Here is a 21,435-nt window from a genome sequence, read left to right on the forward strand (position 1 = left end):
AATTAGCAAACGTTCCTATCACAAAACATTTTACTTTTCAGTAAAAAACTATTTGAGATATACTGTAGGGCGCTTTTGAAACTAGCTGTAAAAACTTTAATTGGCTGCCATTTGGATAGAGTTGTAGTCTGATTTTTTTAAATCAATTTTTTTTTATATGTTCTTTAAAATCATTTGGTGCAATCCATCTATTTAAAATGTTTGAGATCCCACCCTCCAGGGGGGGGGGGGCTCTAGGATGTGGAGGTCTCATACTCAAAAGTAGATCATTTTGAGATAGGAGCGTTAACTAAATATCATTTTTTGTGTTTAACTGTTGAAAAGTTATTTAAAAGCTTTTTCTATATTTTATTAAAATACTTTGTATACATGTAAAAACTTTTATACGTGTATATGTAAACTGTATATATGTACAAATTACTCTTTATTATTTTTAAAAACTTTTTTCTGTTTAAGCTATTAGTATTTGGTAATATTAAATTTTACTTTGTTAATACAGATTTTGATACTGAAGAAAATGATTGTAGAAATAACTTGTCAGTCAGTCCCTTTAAAGGTTGGCAAACAATTTTTAAAAAGGAAGACGATACATTGCAACAATTAAATTCATCTGATATTAGCAGTTTTCTTTCAAATGATACTCTCTTTAATACAGAAGGTAGCCAGAAGTATGATCAAACATTGCTAGGTAATTCAAATATTTTATGTCAGTTGTTTTTGACTATTGTTCTGCGATTCTTAATATTTAATTTCACACATACTTTCTTCATTAAAAGTGATAAAGGTTGGTCAGAATTTTGAAATTTAATTTCTGTTGAAATTATATTAAAAAAATCTTAATACATTAAGAAAAGCCACTCAATAAATTTTAAGTTGTGTGAAATAGCCTGTAAGGTGGATAATTTGCTAGATGGAAATTAATATTTGCATCCCTTTTAATTTGGATGGTAAGATTTGCTCATAATTGATCAAAAGCATGAATACTTTTGAGTCATTCCATGTCAAATCAACAAGCCTCACAGCTTGACCATCACCAATTATGAATTGATCATATCTATAAAGTAATGCAAAAAAATTTTTTTTTCAGATTTTTCATTCACTCAGTTTTTAGTATAGGACCCCATAAAAAAGTGAAAAAATTGCAAAAGCAAGGTTCAGGTAATTATAAAAAATTAATTTTCTCAGCTCCTTTAAGAATTACAGAGTGCAATTTGGTGTCGTTTAAAGCGCTTGGAATGGGCTTTCATGTGATATATCACTTGGAAAAATTTTGTGACATTAATAATAGTTCAAGGTAATAAAAAACTGTATTTGACCTTGAATAAATCCAAAAGTGTATTTTTTAAAATTTCCTCAATCCTTGACTTCTTCAAACCCAGGACAATTTCTGCAATTTCCAAAGTAGCAAGCTTCAGTTTAGCACACACTACATATTCATAATATCTTTGTAAGACTTAATTGGTCTATCACGTTCTATTAGTTCTTTCATTCTACAATGCATAACCATAAGTTTTGGATATTAGTGCGTTGTACTTACACAAACACTGTGGGTTCCACTTGCATCTGCAAGAACACGGTACTTAGGCCTGAGTTCACAACTTTGAAAATCCTATCTTCAGCTATGGATGCCTCTGTTTAAACAATCCAAAAGCTTCAAGGATATTATACAGAATTGATTTTTTCTGAACATGCTCTTTTCTTCCATTTATCGTAAAGAGAAATAAAATACTTTTTCCAGGCATCATTCGACTTATTCCTCTCTCTCATACAGATCAGTTACTTTTCTGCAGTTTCAAAATCTAAAGTTCTACCAGGTTTAGAATCAGGACATGACATTAGAGCTTTTTCTTTAACCAGGCTTTTAGGTTTCCTTGCAGTGTAGTTGATATTCCAAATTCATATTCATCTTGATTGTCTTTTAAAGTCCAGCTTTTAGGGAGCGTTATCTATATTTGCATCCTGATGCTTTTATCATTTGTAGTATTAAATATTTTCTTCAATTGGTTGATTTCACAGTCAGAGGAGAGAAGAATAGCATGTTATTCAGAATCTGAATCCATGTTCAGTATTTTGCTTTTGAACTCTACTGCTGGTTTCCTAAGCTTTTCCTGAGGGTATTTTCTCTTGCATAGTCATTTTTTTTGAGTAGGTGATTCGTTTAAAACAAACTTTTGTTCAGAGGATTTACAGCTTCTTTTTCTGGGCAACACAAAGGGTCTAACTGTTGAAATTCTTCATCAGAAGTAGATTTTTCAACATTATTTTTAGCAGATTCTTTTAACTGTTTGCGGCAAGTATCACAAATTTTGTAACCTTGTTTAAACAGTAAGCAAGTTCTTGCTTTCACTTCTCAGGTTTTTCTTACAGGAATTATGTATGACTTGACTTTTCAAATGGATTGCACAGCACATTTTACTTGAAGCTGTAGAGGTTGATGGTTTCATGTTGTCACTGTAATCTGGTCCAGGAGTGTGATGAATTAGTCATAAAACTCTAAACCTGTAGAGAAAGGCAAGCTTAGTTAACAAAGAGTGACTGAAAAATTTGAAAAAAATATTTTTTTGCATCATCTTATAGATATGATCAATCCTCTTGGGGAGTACACTACTGAACCTTCTGTTCCAAGAGATGACCCAGACTGAATATTACTTTACTCATCTCAACAGGATGAAACATGTACTTTCTTTTGCTGAGACTAGGCGACCATGTCATGATATGTTACTTTTCTGCCTCATTAAACTCAGTCTGGATGACGAAGGGGAGGGTTTTCATTGACTGAATCTCAATTAGAAATTTCCTCACAGGGGAACAATTGGAATATTGTGCTGTACCTAATTATTGCAGAATTATTTTTTAACATGATCACATTGGAATCCCATTATGAAATGTTTACCACTTGTTCAACACATTAGGAAGCAAAAAATATATATTTTCAAATTAAAAAAAAAAATACACTTTTGGATATACTCAAGTTCAAATAAATGTTTTGATTACCTTGATAAAGTCACAAAATCTTGGAAAGTGATATATCATTTGAAAGCCCATTCCAAGAGCTTTAAAATAACGCCAAAATAAATGAGCTCTCTACCTCTTATAGGAGCTGAGAAATTTATTCTTTTGTAATTACCCAAACCTTACTTTTTGCAATTTTTTTACTTTTTTACAGGGTCCTACACAAAAAAATGAGTGACTGAAAAATCTAAAAAAAAATTTGTTTTCATAACTTCATGGGTAGACCAACCTTTAATTTCTACTTGAATTACTGGACATGAATCTGCGTAGTGCATTTATTTTCGTTGATTTGATATGTAATGATCCTTTTACGTCATGAAATAGAGTATTTTATCTATTGCCTCTAATCAGCAGAGATTCTTTTTTTTTTTGAAAAAGCTTTTGTGTTATCATCGTCCGGAACAAACATAATACAATATTATTAAAAAACACATATTTTAGTAATTATTAAATAGCTGAATACAGATGCACGGCCTTAAGAAAGAGTGAGATATTCTATAACATCATCATGTTGTTTCCTAGAATATCATTGATGTTAGTTCCTAATTTCAGCTAACGACACGATGCATCATAACACACACAGTCCACAAGGGTGTGGTGTATTGTTAGTTGGCAGTTGTAGCAAACACAAATAGGTGCATCAGTCGTGATTCATTAGGTGTCCATGTGTAAGATTAGTATGCTGTATTCATATATGGCTAATAACAACCTCCTCTTTACTGTTATTCTGGATCGAAGAGCTCCATGGCAGCACGGTATTCTTGATGTATAGGAGTTTATTACATACTGCAGTAGTCCAGTCACCTTGCCACCTTCCTTGAAGAGTGTATTTAATAGAATTAATAAAATCGATAGTAGTAACATAAGTTGTAAAAGACAGTCAGCTACATGTGGAAAATATGCATAGGTTGAATTCCATGAATGCTAATGGGCAAACACAAGCAGACATGCCTGCAAGTCCTCTCACATGATTAGTAAATTTGAAGAAAGGGTGATAAATATTTAGTTTATTTTCACTACTGATGAAACTCTGCTGGTTTATTATTTTACTCCAGCAAGCAAAAGAGCTTTGTACAGTGGCGATATCCTTCATCTATAAACATCATCTGTGAATATTTCTCAAATTTACTGAAGGGTCCAGTAAAAACAGCCATCTGAAGCAAGTAGAAAACTAGTCAGCATTCCATCTGTATTTTACAGGATAATGTACGCTCTCATATGGCCGCTCATACGATGGCTATAATCTGTGAATTAAAGTAAGCTGTTCTGCAACATCCCCTCTAAAACACAGACCACACATCCTCTGATTTCCACATGTTCAAACTCTTAAAAGAAGCTGTAGGGAGTAAAAGGTTTTGTAGCCAATGAAGTGATAGAAGCTGCTCAAGTTTCAGATAAAGTGGGTTACCAGCAGCTACTGGAATTTTCTCTAAAGGAATTTGGTGCTACCTGAAAGGTGGCACCTGTGTATTGAAAAGGTGGGAGATTATGTTGAAAAATTATGTTGTGAAATTTATTTATGTTACTTTTTGAATATATAAATTGTGTTTTAAATTTGAATGCAATTGTAGAATTGCTTTCCTTGAATGTAGTATTGTTAAAGTAATGATGTAGTGATATGGCCTATCCTTATGAATAGAGTGAAGGTAACACTAGTTTTCTTATAACTAGTGTGAAATTATTAAAAATAACATCTAAAAATTTATTTATTTTTAGGATCTACTGAGGTTGATTGTGACAGTCATCTGAAGAAGTCACAGTTCTTATTTAGTAAAGTAGAAGATGAAAAAAAAGAAGAAAGTGTACTACAGAAAGACTCAAGTCCAAGTGATATTAATGTTTTACATTTACAACATTTTTCAGGAATTACATTTAGAAGACCAAAACTTAACCACCCATCTTCAGATGAAAATATAGGTGGGAAAATTTTTATTATATTTTCATTTCTATATAGGAACGTTGAGGAGTTCTAGTCTTCTTTACGCTATGACAAGTGTTTGAATATATGTAGTGACTATGTTGAAACATACTTTAAGGGTTTCTGTAGATATATAATAAAAATTGTTTAATTCTTATCTTGATTTTTCTATATTAAAAGGTTCTTTACTTTCTGTACTATCCTTGTGTAATAAATTTTATAGTTAAATGTTTATAGATAAATAATAATTTAGAAAATAAATAAATGATGAAGGCTATTCCAACCTACATCGTCATTTGTATGGTTTTTGTGTGCAGAAAACATGCTTTGTTTTAACTACTCATGAAGGTAGAAGTATGCCTCCAGATCCAGGTCATTTGACTACAGCAGACTCTTTGATAAATCTGATCTAATTAAAACTATGCCTGATTCAAAGTATAAAAAAAATGGATTACTAGGAGTCAGTGTTTTAATATTTTTAATTATAAATTACATTGTTTAATAAGCTAATTACGACAGTGAAAAACCTCTCATAGACTGGCACAAAATATTTGCAGCTGTAGCAATGTCAAAAAATTCGGCATTGCCGCAACAAAAAACTCAATGAGTTTATTTACCCCAAAGCATCAATTCTATTAAAACATCTCTGAAAAATGAGAATATTTGTTTATTCTTTTTAAGGAATAAACAAAAACGAGTCCCCCAATTTTTTTAATCTATACAGAAATGTGAAGAATTTAATCTTGATGTCATACCTAAGAAAGAATGTAGAATAAAAAGTGCTTGTTTTGATAAAATGTTAAACTTAATCACAAATAATATTATAATTTTGTCTTTTTCCTTATATTTTTATAATCCTCATGCAACTGATCATACAAAATTGGATATTTACCAGTGCTTCACCATGTCACAATTATCTTTAATGTTTCGTGATCTTTGATTATTAAGTTTTGACTGAAAAATTGAGCTATAAAAACTTATATGCTGGAGATGTCAACCAACATACAAACGTTGCGTGCACCCACATACACACACACACACACACACACACACACACACAAATATCTTACACGAATTCTTGCAGCATTATGAAAATGAAGGTGATGATTTGTTTGATTACATTGTTACCAGAGATGAAATCTGGATTTCTTATTTTTGAACGTTGAAAGTATTGCAATGGAAACGTTAAGGGAGTCAGTACAGTGGCATCATTCATCATCTACACCAAAGAAGTTTAAACAAGAATGTTTGGTAAAGAAGCTTGTGTTGTCTATTACTTTTTTTGGGACAAAAAGGGTGTCTTACTTATTGAATTTAGTGATCATGGAACTACTGTATATGCCTATTCATATTGTGTATTGTCTATTTATATGTGTTTGTATATATGGTGGACTGAATTGTCTGATGGTTGTAACACATGGTATTTTTCCTGATGTGAGAAGTATGCAGGTGGTTCGGTGGATTTCCCCCAATCGGCATATTACAGTTTCTTTCTGGACATGGTGCTTTTCAACATAGGTTGGCCAGATGTGGTTTGATGAATTCAGGCTTGTGTCCGGAGTGTAGGGCCATTGATGATATGCACTATGTCTTATATGTTTGCCCCAGATATGAAGCTGAATGTACCAACTAGCTAGAGAGCTTGCGAGGATCAATTCTGGTTTTGATCTGCAAGATAATTGGAAAACAGAACGGAAATTGAACATAGTTGCTGGCTTCCTTAGATTTTTAGCCCAGCAGTGGATAGCTGAAGGGATCTGATGTTTAGATGTGTAGATAGAATAGCAGCCCAGGTGGCTAGGGGCCCGCCTGGTAGCCTACTTCGCCAAGATAGGCGTTTTGGCATTGAGCTCCAGTTACCTCAGATATTCGCTGTTAGGATGAAGATGGATGTGTAGAGAACTCTTTGATGGAGCTGTGGGAGGGTGTAGGCATGACCTCGAACCTGAATGCGGATCAGAGCAGAGAAAGATAGGGGATATTTTCATTAGAGGCTTGTTAAATTTGTGAATTTGTTTCAAGATTTTTAAGTAAATCAAGATGATTTTGAGTAAATTGAATTGTAGGACAAAATTGTTGTGAAAAACACATGTTTTATGGGTATGAGAACAGTATTTTTGGTGTTTAAAGACTCTGTCAAATAATGATCTGAGTGCATAATCTAACTGAAGGTAGATATAGGAAGAGTTTTTTTATGTTAAACCTTTGGTGTTAGAGGAAAGCATGGGGATCATGCTTCTGCGAATCTGTTAATTTGTTAGTTCAGGGTTGTAAGTTATGGTAAGTGGTCATGGTTTGAAAAAGCCATACAAAGATGATAGTTGGTTGTGTAAATACATTGATGGAAATGTTTGCCTAGGTATTTGCATTGGTGACATCCTGAGAGGCCAAACTGTTGACTGTGTTGTTATCAAGTTTAGAGGGTCTAAAAGATGATCTCTGGTAAAACCCTTCAGAGCTAGGAACGGAGAGGGTGATTTGGCAATCAGGATTGTCACAAGGTGGGTGTCTTCCTATACCACAGTCAGGATGTATATACATATATGCTTGTACATATAAATGCTAAAGAATCTTAGAAGAGCTATAAAAAGAAGTGATGGGGAATGCTATCTCATGGTTTTTCGTTTTTACATGATAATCCTGGCCACAAATGGTAAATCAGACAGTAAGACAAGTGAAACATTTTCAATCATCCATCCTGTAGCCTTAACTCCCCCTCCCCTCAGTGATTATTACTTTTTTCTTCACTTTAAATATTAGCTTGCATTACAAATGTTTGACAGTGATGACGAATTAAAAATAAGTGTTAGTTTGGGTCAAATCATTGGCAGTAGAATTTCATGAAGAGGGAATGAAGAAGCCAATGAAGTGCTAAGAAAAATGTGTGGAAGTTGAAGGTAGCTATGCAGAAATGTAGTAAATGTAGTGTTAATGTGTGTAAATAATAAAGTTTGTTCATATTTTTCAGTTTTGTTTTTATTTCTAAATGGGCCTTACATTAAAAACATGCCTTATACTTATTACTCGGTCACTGAAATGTAATGAATTGTGTGTAATGGCAGCAGATTAATTAATTTTACTTTAATGACAAGTTGTTTTAAATTTTGTAATTTTTTTACATGTACCGTACAGTTAGTCCCATGATACTACAGATGTTGTCAGTGGTCTGTTTACAATCTTGCAGAACCAAATTCCAAATGACAGTGACATTTTGTGGTGCAATGTAGATAGATTGATGTCCTGATTGTTTATCATCAACAGATGTTTAGTCATTTTTAAATTGTTTAAACCAGTTGAATGTATGCACTATCATTTTGCTTCTGTGGCAGTTATCAAGTTTAAAATAGAGCTTGTTATAGACATACTGTTCTTTTAAATTGGTAATTGGAAAAATCACAATCACAAGAAAATATGGCAATGGAAAACTGTCCAACAACAAACACATCTGTTTATATCATTGAAGCTGCTAGGCATACTGGTTGTTGAAGATCTATTGTACTGCTACTCAGTACAAGTAGTACTGAGTACCAACCAAAGTAGTTTGGTTGTATTAGTGCTGCTGATTTGCACATGCACTATAAATTTTGGGAACTTGGGATCCACTTCATAATTTTGGAGGTAATCTCATATTAAAAAGTTTTTTACAAAAATATTCAATATTTTGTAAAAGTAGATTCAGGTTGTGTTCATAATGTTAATAGAAATAAATATAAAAAAAATTTAAAGGTTGAATTTAAAAATTAAATTTTTAATTAAGACTGCTCTGCTACTATTTACAATGAATAGTTTCAATTTATCTGACTAAACAAGATCCTAGTCTTTTAATACCTATTTTTAGTAACTATACAGAGTGTTCTGGATTGTATTCTTCAGTCTTTAGGAACTGATTCAGGACATCCGAATGAGCAAAAGAGTTCATATCGACATAAATCCTGTTTTGTTTTCCTTCTGGAGGCCATTTTGTGATTTTCAACAAAAGAATGATTTCTCAGGAACAGGTGCACTGTAATGTAAGCTGATAATTTTTTGCGTATTTTTATTTCCTTCACTGAATGTAATAAAAATATTAATAATAAATAATAACAGTAAATTAGTAAATATAAATTAATAATAATAAAAATTATCACCTTGCATTTGGTGTGCACTGGTGTTGTGCGCTGTTCGGTTAATTGTCTGGAATAACTAAATTGTTTGTCAACAGATGTTTACAAATGAGGTGTCATGTTGTTCAAAATGAAATGCTTAATAAATTTTGTAATAAGTAAAAATTTGATCAAACATAATTTCAAAGTTATTGAAGATTAAAAAATTAAGATGTCCGCTATTTTGACATTTTTTATTTTGTAGAACAAGACACTAGTCTAAGATTTGCCAAATTTAAAGTAGGTTTAACTGTTCCTGAGAATTCATTTTTTTGTTGAAAATCACAAAATGGCATCCAGAAGGAAAACAAAGCAGATTGAACTTATGTTGATATGAACTTTTTCTGCCTATTTTGGTATCCTGAATCAGTTCCTGAAGTTCAGCAAATGTGTCTTGGAACACTCCATATGTAGCAGCTGCAGCAGCAAAATGTAGGGAAATTTCGATAATAGTTTAAAATTTTGGGTCTGGTTTTTTTTTTTTACAAATCTGTGTAGTGTATTTAGTTGCTTGCCTGTGATCGAGAGTAAAGCAAACAAGTTTTGGAATTTTTTTTGTGATTGGTATTTTTTCCTGAAAAATGGATAAAATTTAAATTTGAAATGTTATTAAGTACTAGACATGATGAATGGATGGATGCATTGTTTTAGTGCAACTGCAACTTGCATGATTCCAATAGGTCTGTGCCTTTTTTGCACTACATCATAAAGGTAACATATAACCTCCAAATAGTACTTTCATGTTAGTTTGATATTCTGTTACGTGTATTCATGATGTATAACTCCTGTGGTGGTTGAAAATATATATCGCTTTGTGTTTCTAGGCCTTCTGGATGATATTGACTTTCACTATGTGACTGAGCTTTGGTTTCAGGGTTTTAGCTGTGTACCCAAGATTCATTACAAGTTATCATGTTTTTAAGGACGTTAGGTTTTTCCATTGTCGCATTCCAGCATGTCCTTTGCAATAGTGATGTGTTAGAAAGTACGAAACAGTTTGACTAAATAGTTGTTATTCAAAAAAAGAATGAACTGTTGTTTCAGTTTGGTACAAACCTTTTTTTTCCTACCCACAGTAATATTACATATCACTGATGTTGAATCACCAAACATAGCTGTCAGCTCACTCTATCCAATAATAAGATAACAAAAACAGATAAAGTGAATAAACTGTTTGCCGTTTACCAAGAATAGGTCATTTGCCCAGCAAACTGTTGTTTTAATAATATTGTATATGCTGTTAGCCAACTGTTAAAATTGAACAGTTTCAGTAACCAAATAACTCTTATTCAAGGAAATGCTGTAATATTATAGTGCAGAATAAAAGGGTCATAAAAGTATCAAATCTTTTGATAAAATATATATGATATTCATTTTCATCAATCAAAACATCCTGCAGCCAATGTGTTAAGAAAAAATATTAAAATTAAATTTTGTTTTTAAACTAAAAAAGAAGTAGTTTAACAGTATAATGGAAAAATGAGTCATGAATATTAATAGATTAATAATTCAACATGTTTTTTCCCATCAATTTATTCAAACAGTTGAGTATTTTCAACAAGCAGTTTTCATTTGCCAGAAACAGCAAAAATGTCTATCTCTACTCCCCAACATCAACAAATTTTTTTGTTCAAGTGAAAGCAGCTTTGGTATAAATAGCTTTTGGAGTCATTCTATATAAACCCAAGTCATTTTTTGAAATGATATGTATGGAACCATTGTTAATGAAAATTTTATTTCAGTTTTTTCATGGTTTATTGGTATGCTTGTGACTCAGTTGAAATTCGGCCATTTTGAAAATTTTTTTAATTTGTATTTCACTAATTTTGTCCCCAAAAGTCTGCTTAATCTTACAAATTATTTTTGTTTGAGTAATGCTAAACTTTTGGCTGAACTCCTAACAGTAACATTGTTTAACAAATTTTGTCATGCAGTTACAAAAAAAACACTTATGACCATTACATTAAATACTAGTGCTGTACTCTACCAAAATTTACTGAATGCATTCAAATGTTTGAAAATATATGTGTAGTTAGATAATTTCTGTACAGACTTTGTACATTATTAGTCAATAAAATAAATTTCTTTGTTGGTTTTTAATACTTTATGAAAATTTGTTATTAATTATGAATGTTTTATTATCATCTTCATCATCGTCTTTTATGACTGCATGCGATCATGACCGCATTTAGTCAGCCCATTATCAAAGTCTCTTCGAAGTTGAAAGGACTGCATGGGATTTGTGGTCCTTCTAGTACTTTTTCATATGTTCTGATCTCAGTGTCCTTTTTGGTGTTGAAAATGTTCATGTTGTTAGATTCTTTCTTGTGAATGTGAAGCGTGTGTTTTTGTCCTTGATTTTTTTTTGTTTAATTATCTTGTTTGTGGTGTCTTCTGGTGTAATCCAATTTCCTTCAGATCCTTTCCTATTTCTGTGATCCATCTGCATCCTGTTTTGGTGTTTTGCAAGTCGAGATTGTACTGAATAAGCCGTTACAGAAGTCTTAAATCTTGCACCCTCACGATATGTTCAAAGAATCCTAGTCTCCTCTAACGCATGGTATCAGTGATAGGTTTCAACTCATTGTACATGACCTTGTCGGGTACAATCCACCACTGTCAATCTTTCTGGTACTTTTTATTGGTGCAGGTTCTTCCAATTCTTCTTTCAATTTTCTGGAGTCTTTCTATCTTTGATTATTCATTCAGGTGGAAGAGTTTCTGCTGCATAATTTGCTTCTGATTTTATAACTGTTTTATGTCTTATTTTTGCGTTTATTGATAGGTATTTTTTACTGTAAGTGTATCAGGTTAATTTTTGAGCTCTAGCTAGTTTGTTTCTTATTTGGATCAAGGTTTTTCATTTAGGTTTGTTATTATTTCTCTGAGGTATTTAAATTGGGTTACTATTTTGATTTTATTATTGTTTATATTTACGTCTTCCAATCTTGTTGGTTTTGGGGCATATTTCTATCTTTTTAAATTATATCTTGAGGCCAATTTTATTTGGAAGATTATAAAGTTCTAATATCTGCTGTGATTTAGCTTTGTTAATGTCATTTACTAGTAGTGCAAAATCGTCAGCGAAACCAATACAATTTGTTTTGATTTTTCGGCTTGTTTTTACTTTTGGGAGCATTTTTTTTTATGAATGTTTTATATATGTATATATTTTTTTTTTTATGTTTCAGCAGGATTAAAAGTGAAGTCTTTAGATAAAGATATTGATCATGATGTAGAAGAATCTTTAGATGAGGATGTTAACAAACCAGCAAATGTTAAGGAAGAATCTTCAGTTGAAGTTTTTAATAAGATAGCTGTTGTTGAGGAAGAGTCTTTAGATAATGTTTATAATGAAATTGATATTAGTAAAATATGCTTGAATGAACATTTTGAAAATGTAAATGATGTTGAGGAATGGTCCTCATTAAATGTTTTTAGTGAGACAGATGATGTTGCAGGAAAGTCATTGACTGAAGATTACAATGAGATAGTCAATGTTAAATCATTTAATCAGTCTGTTGAAGATATTAATTTTGTTCTTAAAACTGAAAATGAAAATAGAATATCTCATTCTGATGCTAAAGAAAGGGTATTTAAAATTTGCAAACAAATATATCCGTTACCTTTCTCAGCTATTTATTCAGTGAGGTATTAATATTTATTTATCTATTTTTTTATTAAGATAATTAATTTGCTGAACATGTTACTCTAAAAATGCTAAAATTTTAAATAAAATTTTTTTAACTTCCAAATACAGTTCAGACTGCTAAGAATTCATACTAGTGTTGAGTTTATGTTTTAAAAGGTTATTCAATATATTTTATTTTATGATTAAGGGATAATGGTTAAAATTTAGTTCATAATATTTTATTGCAAATTAAAATTGTATTTTATTTCAGTAATGTATATTCACAGATATGAAGTTATTAATTTATTATACCAGGTGAGCAACAAGTACCAAACTGTGCTGGTTTGGTTTATTGGTGTGAAAGTATTCATACCATTGAAAATAAAATGGAAAGCAATACATCAGATGTGTTATATAATTTATACGAGAAAGAGTGGTAATTCTAGTGGTGTAATTACATTTTTCAAGATGTTTTGTGATGTGTGAACATGGCAAAGTCACTCGCTAAGAAATATTTGGTAACAATTAGTAGCACTTATTATTAAAATGGTGAAGGACTGCTAATCTAAGCATCATTTGTGGAGCTAGAATACTGTTTTCACATCACTACTTTAATTATTGCACATTCATGTGGGTTGTTGTTTATATTATGAAATGTGTAATTCTTGCCAGTGAATAGTAGGGAACAAACCAGTTAATGTTGGAAATATAGAAGCTTAATTTATCTCTTAACTGTCATAAAACCTTTTGAAAATAATATTTGTGTTTTTTATTATATTAAAGTATTTGTATTATACTAATTATTTAAGATATATATGTATATATATATATTTTTTTTTTCAGTTTACTTAAAAACTGTAAAAAGATTGGAGAAGGATCATTCAGTGAAGTATTTTGTATAACTCATCAATCAAAGATGGTTTCATCTGTTGTATTTAAAATAATCCCAATAGAAGGTTACTATGGTGAATCACAATTGAAGTTTTTAGAAGTACTGGGAGAATTAAGCATTTCTGTGTATGTATTATCCATATTTTTTTTGTAAAATATCATCAAAAATAGGACGTAAGACATAAAAGTTGTTTTTATTTACTTCATTTTCATGTTTTAAATTCATAAAATTAGTAGATGTACGAGGGCTATTTGGAAAGTTCTCACCTTGAAAAAGTAAACGCAAGACTTTTGAGAAATAAAAAAAAAATCTTAACTTAGCTTGCAATTTGATTTATTTAGATCAGTGACATTCCAGCTTTTTTAATACCCGTAGTGTAATGCAATTTGTCCAACTATGCAAAACAAGCGGTTGTCTCGACTTTAATATCATTTGAGGTGAATCATTGTCCAGTGAGTCATTTCTTTAGGTTTGGGAAGAGGAAGTAATCGCTGGGAGTCAAATCTGGTAAATATGACTTACGTGAAACACTTTGAAGCATAAGTCATTGAGTTTTTTAGCAACAGATGTATGTACAAACACATTATTATGGTGAAAGTGCACTTTCTTTTTGACTAGATGTGGATGTTTCAATTAACAACACACAGGAATGGTTGATCTGAGATTGTACAAGATCATACTTCATTTACATTCATACATATCATCCTCATTCTTCCTCTGAAGTAATACCTTATAGTGATTCTGGAGACTAAACAGAAAAAGAAAGAAGTTAGGATGTTTACATCATTGGGAAATGCAAGCATATCAGGAGATACATATACCTCCTTTTATCGCAGATCCTGGACATCAGTCCCTTGCTGCTGGGTTTTTCTTAATATTGGGTGGGTATTTGTTTGTTTATGGTGGTTATATATTTGTTTTATTTATGTACATAATTGTGAATTGCTTCTGATCCTTACTGACCAATTTGAGTTATCATTACTTGGGTTATCCTTTGGAGACTAGCAAGGTAATTATGTCCTTCTCCTTATGCAATTTCCCTCCAGTTCGTCCACTGAAGGCCTTTTGGTGCTAATGCCTTTTGGTCTAGCAGGAATGTGCCTGATGGGACTCTAGTTATTGGAGGGTGCATTGCACTCTTCACTGGAGGGAGTCGCATGTGCTAGTGATAGGCGAAAATATAAGTTGAAGGAAGGATGGTTGGTGAATATAGGTTTTGCAGACTCACTCTCATTTCACTCTCTTTATCTTCATTGTCTTGCATCAGCTGAGTTTGTCATGGGATAGAGATGCTGCTTCTTTATCTTTGGCTTGACTTTAGTGTTTCAGTTGTAAATAAATACTACCATAACCTTAGAAATACCTGTGAGCCCTGAAAAGGCAACTCAGGGGAAAGTACATACCTCTTTAATCTTCCATCAGGCAACTGTAGGGTTTCTTCTTCCATTTTCATTGCTTTCTTTCAGTGGCCTTATTATCTTTTCTAAATAGGATAAAGGATTGTAGGGGTGACTTAAAATTTATGTAAATAGGACATTCACATTCGCAAGGGTGCAGTGATTGCCTTGTGTGCGCTGCATACAACAAGAAGCAAGAAACAGCCAACATTTAGTTTCTTCTAGACACTCATGTATCTAGGAAGGGTATGAGGAAACCGCAAGGCTGAAAAAGGTATGAATGCTATATGAAGATGGTTGATGATAAACCACAATCTTATAATTTGGTTAATCTTACTTTTGACTAGGAGTTGTCCGTGGTGTTTTCAGTGGTATTCTGTACACTATCTAAAACAAAAGGGTGGAATCTTACCATCTGACTGGAGTCTTCTGGTGATTTCTGTTGGTACGAGAGTTTTTTTTCAAGATCCATTTTAATTTCATCGGTCATGAAATTAAAACCACAGTGAAAATAAAAAATCTTTTATTTGTAACAAGTACTTACATAGTTACACTATTTCTCTACATAGTTACCACTCCGATTTAGACATTTGTCGTAGTGTGGTACCAACTTTCCAATACCCTCGTCATAGAACAGAGCCGCCTGTGTTTACAGCCATGTTTCTACACTGGTTAGCAGCTCGATGTCTATGCCAAAATGTTGTCTTCCTAGCCAACGTTTCATCTGAGCAAAGAGGTGAAAATCAGTTGGAACCAAGTCCTGGCTGTATGGTAGGTGATCAAACACTTCCCAACGAAAACGCTGCAGGAGCTTCTTTGTTACAGCTGCAGTGTGTGGCCAAGCATTATCATGGGGAAAGACAATGCCTGATGACAACATTCCTCTCCGCTTATTCTGAATAGCCCTTCGTAGATGTTGAAGAGTCACGCAGTATGAGGCTGCAGTGATGGTCGTGCCATGTTCCATGAATTCCATCAAGAGAACTCCATTCCAGCCCCAGAACACAGTAGCCATACACTTTCTGTTGGAGAAGGTTTGCTTGAACTTCTTTGGCTTACTGGGAGAATGACAATGCATCCACCATTTGGATTGTTCTTTTGTTTCTTCAGTTTCGAAATGGACCCATGTCTCGTCCCCTGTGACAATTTTGTTCAAAAAATCTTCACCTTCATTGTGGTAGCGCTGGTGAAACGTTAGGGAGGCGTCCATTCTCACTGTTTTGTGATGGTCGGACAGCATCTTGGGAACCCATCTTGCACACAGTTTGTGGTACTGAAGTCTCTCACTCACAATGGTGTAGAGAACTGCCCTTGAAATTTCAGGAAACGAATCACTCAATACAGAAATTGTGAACTGACAATTTTCTTTAATTGCCTCATCCACTCGCTCAACAAGATCATCGGTTGACACTCGCTTCCTTTCCTGACTGCCTGCATCATGAACATCTGTACGTCCTGCTTTAAAGTTCCTGCACCATTGTCGCACTTTGCTGTCACTCATTGAAGTTTCACCATACACAATACTTATTCATCGATGAATTTCAGCTACATTACACCCCTCAGCCTGAAGAAATCGAATTACCGCACGCACTTCACACTTGGCGGGAGATGCTATTGTTGTAGACATGTTTACATGCTAGCTTCATGTTCAGAACTAAATGAAGTGACGTGGCGTGATTGAAGGCCATACTAGAGACACAACACATATGCACAAAGGTTCATCTGATTTTTGTGCAGGTTTTTATTTCGTGACTGATCGGACCTTGAAAAAAATAACCCTCGTATTATGCCTTTGCATCATCCAAAAAAAAAGAGGGGGGACAGAACACCTGATGGAGAGACTCCTGGCCTGATGTGGTTTATCCAATTTTGTTGTAGCCTTGCCAATCATGGTGGTTCATCAAGGATAATGTGAGGTCTTTTTCTTACTCCTTGTGGAGTAGGATCCTCTTGGCAGATGTCTTTGAGATGCAGGTGCTTGGAAATGGCAGCCCTCGCAGAGTCTATGTGCCCATGCCTTACGGACTTCCGATAGAGTCTATACTAGCATTGTAGTGTAATGAAGCGTTTCTGATGAACTGTCGTGCTCCAAATATCATCCTTAACATGAAGTTTTGGATAACTTCAAACTTTTTTATTGTAAGTGTACCAGGTTAATTTTTGAGCTTTAGCTAGTTTGTTTCTTATCTCTTCATTTAGGTTGTTTTTTATTATTTCTGTGAGGTATTTAAATTGGGTTACTATTTTGATTTTATTATTGTTTATGTTCACTTCTTTTAATTGTGTTGGTTTTTGGGGCATAATATCTATATTTTCAAATGATATTTTGAGGCCAATTTTAAATGGAACATTATGAAGTTCTAATATCTGTGATTTAGCTTTGTTGATGTCATATGCTAGTAGTGCAGTGAAGGTAAGCCATTTATTCAGGATCACTCCCAGGTACTTCACGCTTGTTGGAAAGGGAATTTTCCCCCTGATATTTTCAGTTGCCTGGCCAGAGCATGCTGCTTGTATGTGAACAATATGGCTATGGATTTCTCTCCACTGACTCTGATTCTCCTTCTGCTACTGTTGGAGTCACTCTACCATGTATTTCATGTTTTGGTACTAGTAATAAAATGTTATATCATTGGCATAGATGGGAACATTGACCCCTTCCAAGCGCATGGCATATTTGTTTCTGCTGTGTACAGAAGGTGTGAAAGCATTGCCCCTTGAGGGACTCTGGTGGCTATTGGTTGGGTGGAGGATACCAATCCACCTGTGCATACAGCAAATTGCCTCCCAGCAGGTATGACTTCAGCAATTTGACATGACAAATGGGAACTGTCATCTGAGCTAGCTTATATAGTAGGCAGTCATGGCAAACTTTGGCAAAGGCCTTGGCTACATCCAGAAAAACAGCTGAGGTATGTTCTGGTATGCGTAGTCTGATCCCATCTATTCTTGGGATTTTATCAGTGTTTGTGGCCTTAATAGCTGCAGTTACCCCTCCAAAACAGGCTGTGTCTCCGATGAGGAGACACAGTCTATTTTGCAGGGAGTATGCTGGACCCATTTGTTGGGGTTAAACCTGTTAAAGCAAAGAATTTTATAACAGCTCAAACTTTTTGAACAGCTCTTGTATAATAAACACACCAGCATGCTCTTCTTCGGTAATGACTATTAATGTATTATAGTTAAAAAATAGCTTTACCATCCTGTTTGTTATTTATTATTCTCATTGCATAGCTGATTGGTAAGCTGTGATGATGGATATTGATGACTACAGTTTAGCAAACAGAAGTATTTTTAATCAACTGAAAAAATTATTCTACTTAGAGATAAATAAAATTAAAAAAATAAATTAGCTGAACAAAGTGGATATTTCATCTTATTAACTGTGAAGATTGACTAATAACTGTAAGAGATTGGTAGAAATCTATTACTATAGACTTATTTTTACATGATAAAAGCATCCCGGTTGTATTAGACATTTGTCACACGTTGTAAAACTCATTACTGTAAAAGAAAACAGATTGATAATTGTTGTTGACTGATGATAAAAGAAATCCATCTATTGTCATGATCAGTTGTCTTGATCAATTTCTGACTGAGTATGCAGCTAAATTATATGTAATTTATGGTTCATGAATATTTTTAATTTTGCTTCTGCAGTGTTTTACTGAGAAATTTTTTATACTTGCAACTATTTGTTATTTTCTTCTAATGTATGTTTAGTACTTTTTACAGATGTCTTAGTCAGCTGAGAGATAAGAAGAGTAATTATTTTACCGATACATTTAGTAATGTTACAAAAGTTACAGTTTTACAAGGTAGATATCCACTTGTCCTTGTTCATCGATGGCACGAGTATTCTGAAAAAATTGGTAATTTTCATTTGTTATGTTACCTAATATTTATAAGTGAGTATTTTGTGCATATCAATCTATAGAAGAAAATCTGTCATGAAGAAAGCCCGTTTATTGATAGATTTTTGCACCTTATTTACTGTTAGTATAAGATGTGTTGTAGTAACAGAAAATTTCTATGGCTGCTGTCACATTTTCTCCCACCTTTCACTGTCTATGTACATAATAATGGTTTTGTCACTCTTGATATATCTGCAGCTATTTTGGAAACAATGGTATCAAAATTATTAAACCATTTTATTGGAAGAGGTAACTATCTGTAGTTATGTCCATCCATGGATTCAAGGTTATTACATTCAGGCTTGTTATAAAATTAAGTTATTTGAAGTGAAGACAAAAAGTAGCTGAGATAGCACTAAAGTGATCAGTAAATTATGTGAATAATTTTTATTTTGATGTTCTAAGTCCTTACATTATGTTTTTTATAATTGTCTTATGCTTTGTCTTTATTTTATGTAGAGGGTTGATTAGTGGTCATTAGCTGTGTTGCCAAAATATATCATCTAATACAACAAAATAGTTTTGATGCATACTATTTGTATACAAACAAAATTATATACTAACACTTTTCATCATTTACCTATATTACATTTCTGCTTCCTTAATAAAATTAAATAATTAACTGTGAAAAAATAGATACCCATCATTATGAATAATGATCATTATGAATTGTATATGAATATAGCATTTTCTGGATCTTGCTGAGTAGTGCTCACTAGAGTTCAGACATAAAGGATTTTCTCTACAAGCTTCATCTTCATGTGTCTTTTTTACATGTAAACATTGCATCCCTTGATCATCTTGCACCAAGTGTCTAAAACTCTGATATATAAAACACCTTATTGGCAAAGGAAACTATGCCCTGACATCTGATTGATGGATTCCACCGTGTATTCTTTCTGGAAGTGATGGTCATTGAATGATAGAACATGTGAGAAAGAAGGGAAATCTCCAACTTGAAGAACATTTTTCAACGGTTTACTCATCAAAACAACACTTTAGCAGTTTTCGGTATACAACTATGCCTGTGGATAATGTAGTTGCGTATTCCATGGAAGCCCAGTTATAATGTAATGTCAACTAACTTATTTACCTCCAGTAATTGGGTTGCATATCATTGCCAGTTTCTATGAACGATCATCCTTTCATCTTTTACTGGAAAATCAACACAATCTGTCATTGCATTAGCTATGATGAAAGGTCTTGTTTTCAAAATATGACCATTGACACACTTGTAAATATTTTGGACTTCACAGTACTTTGCAAGTCTACACTTTTCCTCTTCACATTGGAAGGATTAGAGAGTTTGTTTCTGAATGAGAGTGTTTATTCTCAGGGTTATCTGATGTTACCAAATGAAACATTTGTAAATTTTCACTATCCATGAATGCATTTTAAGTCTTTATCTTTCCAGCTTCTCACCCATTATGAAGTCATAATTTTGGTACATCAGGACTGCCAGACACAGTCCACTTTGAAGTTAAACAATAGATGATCATACTTAAATAAGGTGATCATTCAAATAATTAGAAATATTCATTTTTCTAAGTTTCCTGACTGGTTTACTGATGACATGATGAGAGGAGTGGAAGTTTTCACTGATCACCTTTGAGATTTTCTTTGTTCATTTCTATTTTCTTTGAATGATGGATTATTTTTAATTAAACATCTTGTGACAAAGTTGTTTGAGACATGGTGTTGATACTATAATTTTAACTTCCTGCCAAGAACTTTGCTTCAGGTTCATTCTTTCTATTACCCATTCCTTACTCTACTAATATTTACAGTGTTGTAAATATTTGTATATTTACAACAATGTTGTATGAGTCGAATTCATCACCTGTATTTACTTATCAGAGAATTATATTTGTTTTCTTTTAATTTTTGTTAAGTTTTCCCTTTTACCCACTTGGCTCTTCTATGGACCGTACTAAAACAAGTCTACTTTGTATTTTGTTTTTTGGCTTTGATATTTTTCCAATATTTTTCTATTCATTCACTTTGATTTGTTTTTATTCTTCTTTTTACTCTTAGTAAAGTTTCATCTTTCATTAGACAAGATGATTATCAAATAATGAGGGTGAGTTATATATAAATCTGACTTTTGTTTTTAACATTTATTAGTACTGAATAAAAATACAAAACATATTTATTGATTTTTATATATAATCTTCCTGAAGTTCTACACATTTTTCCCAAAGGTGGAGAGGTTGTAGATACCTTCTTAAAAGTTTGAGGATATGTCACGAGCCAATTGCGCATGAGAGCTTGTATTTTTTGTTGTTGCTCTGCAATTTTATTTTCTCCCAGTGCCTTCTTCAATGGCCCAAGTGTAAAGAAATCATTGGGGAATATATCTGAACTGTACAGGGATATTCTAAGGTTTCCCAGTAAATTTTACCCAATTTATTCCTATTGTTAGTGATTGTCTGAGGCCTGGCATTGTCATGAAGGTGAATCACTTCTCTGAATTTGTTCCTGTGGACAGCTTTTACTTTGAGAGTAAGCAGTAGTATGCATTTGTAGTGC

The 21,435-nt window shown here is 32.9% G+C and overlaps 1 protein-coding gene across 1 annotated transcript in view; it reads left to right on the forward strand.

Moving 5' to 3' along the window:
• The window catches only part of Haspin (haspin), a 59,024-nt gene that overhangs the window by 20,096 nt on the left and 17,493 nt on the right, over positions 1-21,435 (forward strand). The window contains exons 6-10 of the mRNA XM_075354445.1: positions 500-688; positions 4,729-4,929; positions 12,267-12,723; positions 13,547-13,720; positions 18,728-18,864. Of these exons, the coding sequence (XP_075210560.1) occupies positions 500-688; positions 4,729-4,929; positions 12,267-12,723; positions 13,547-13,720; positions 18,728-18,864 (1,158 nt within the window). The remainder of the gene's footprint in view (positions 1-499; positions 689-4,728; positions 4,930-12,266; positions 12,724-13,546; positions 13,721-18,727; positions 18,865-21,435) is intronic.

Source organism: Lycorma delicatula, chromosome 1 (genome assembly GCF_047948215.1).
Source record: "Lycorma delicatula isolate Av1 chromosome 1, ASM4794821v1, whole genome shotgun sequence".
NCBI classification, from domain to species: Eukaryota; Metazoa; Arthropoda; class Insecta; order Hemiptera; family Fulgoridae; genus Lycorma; species Lycorma delicatula.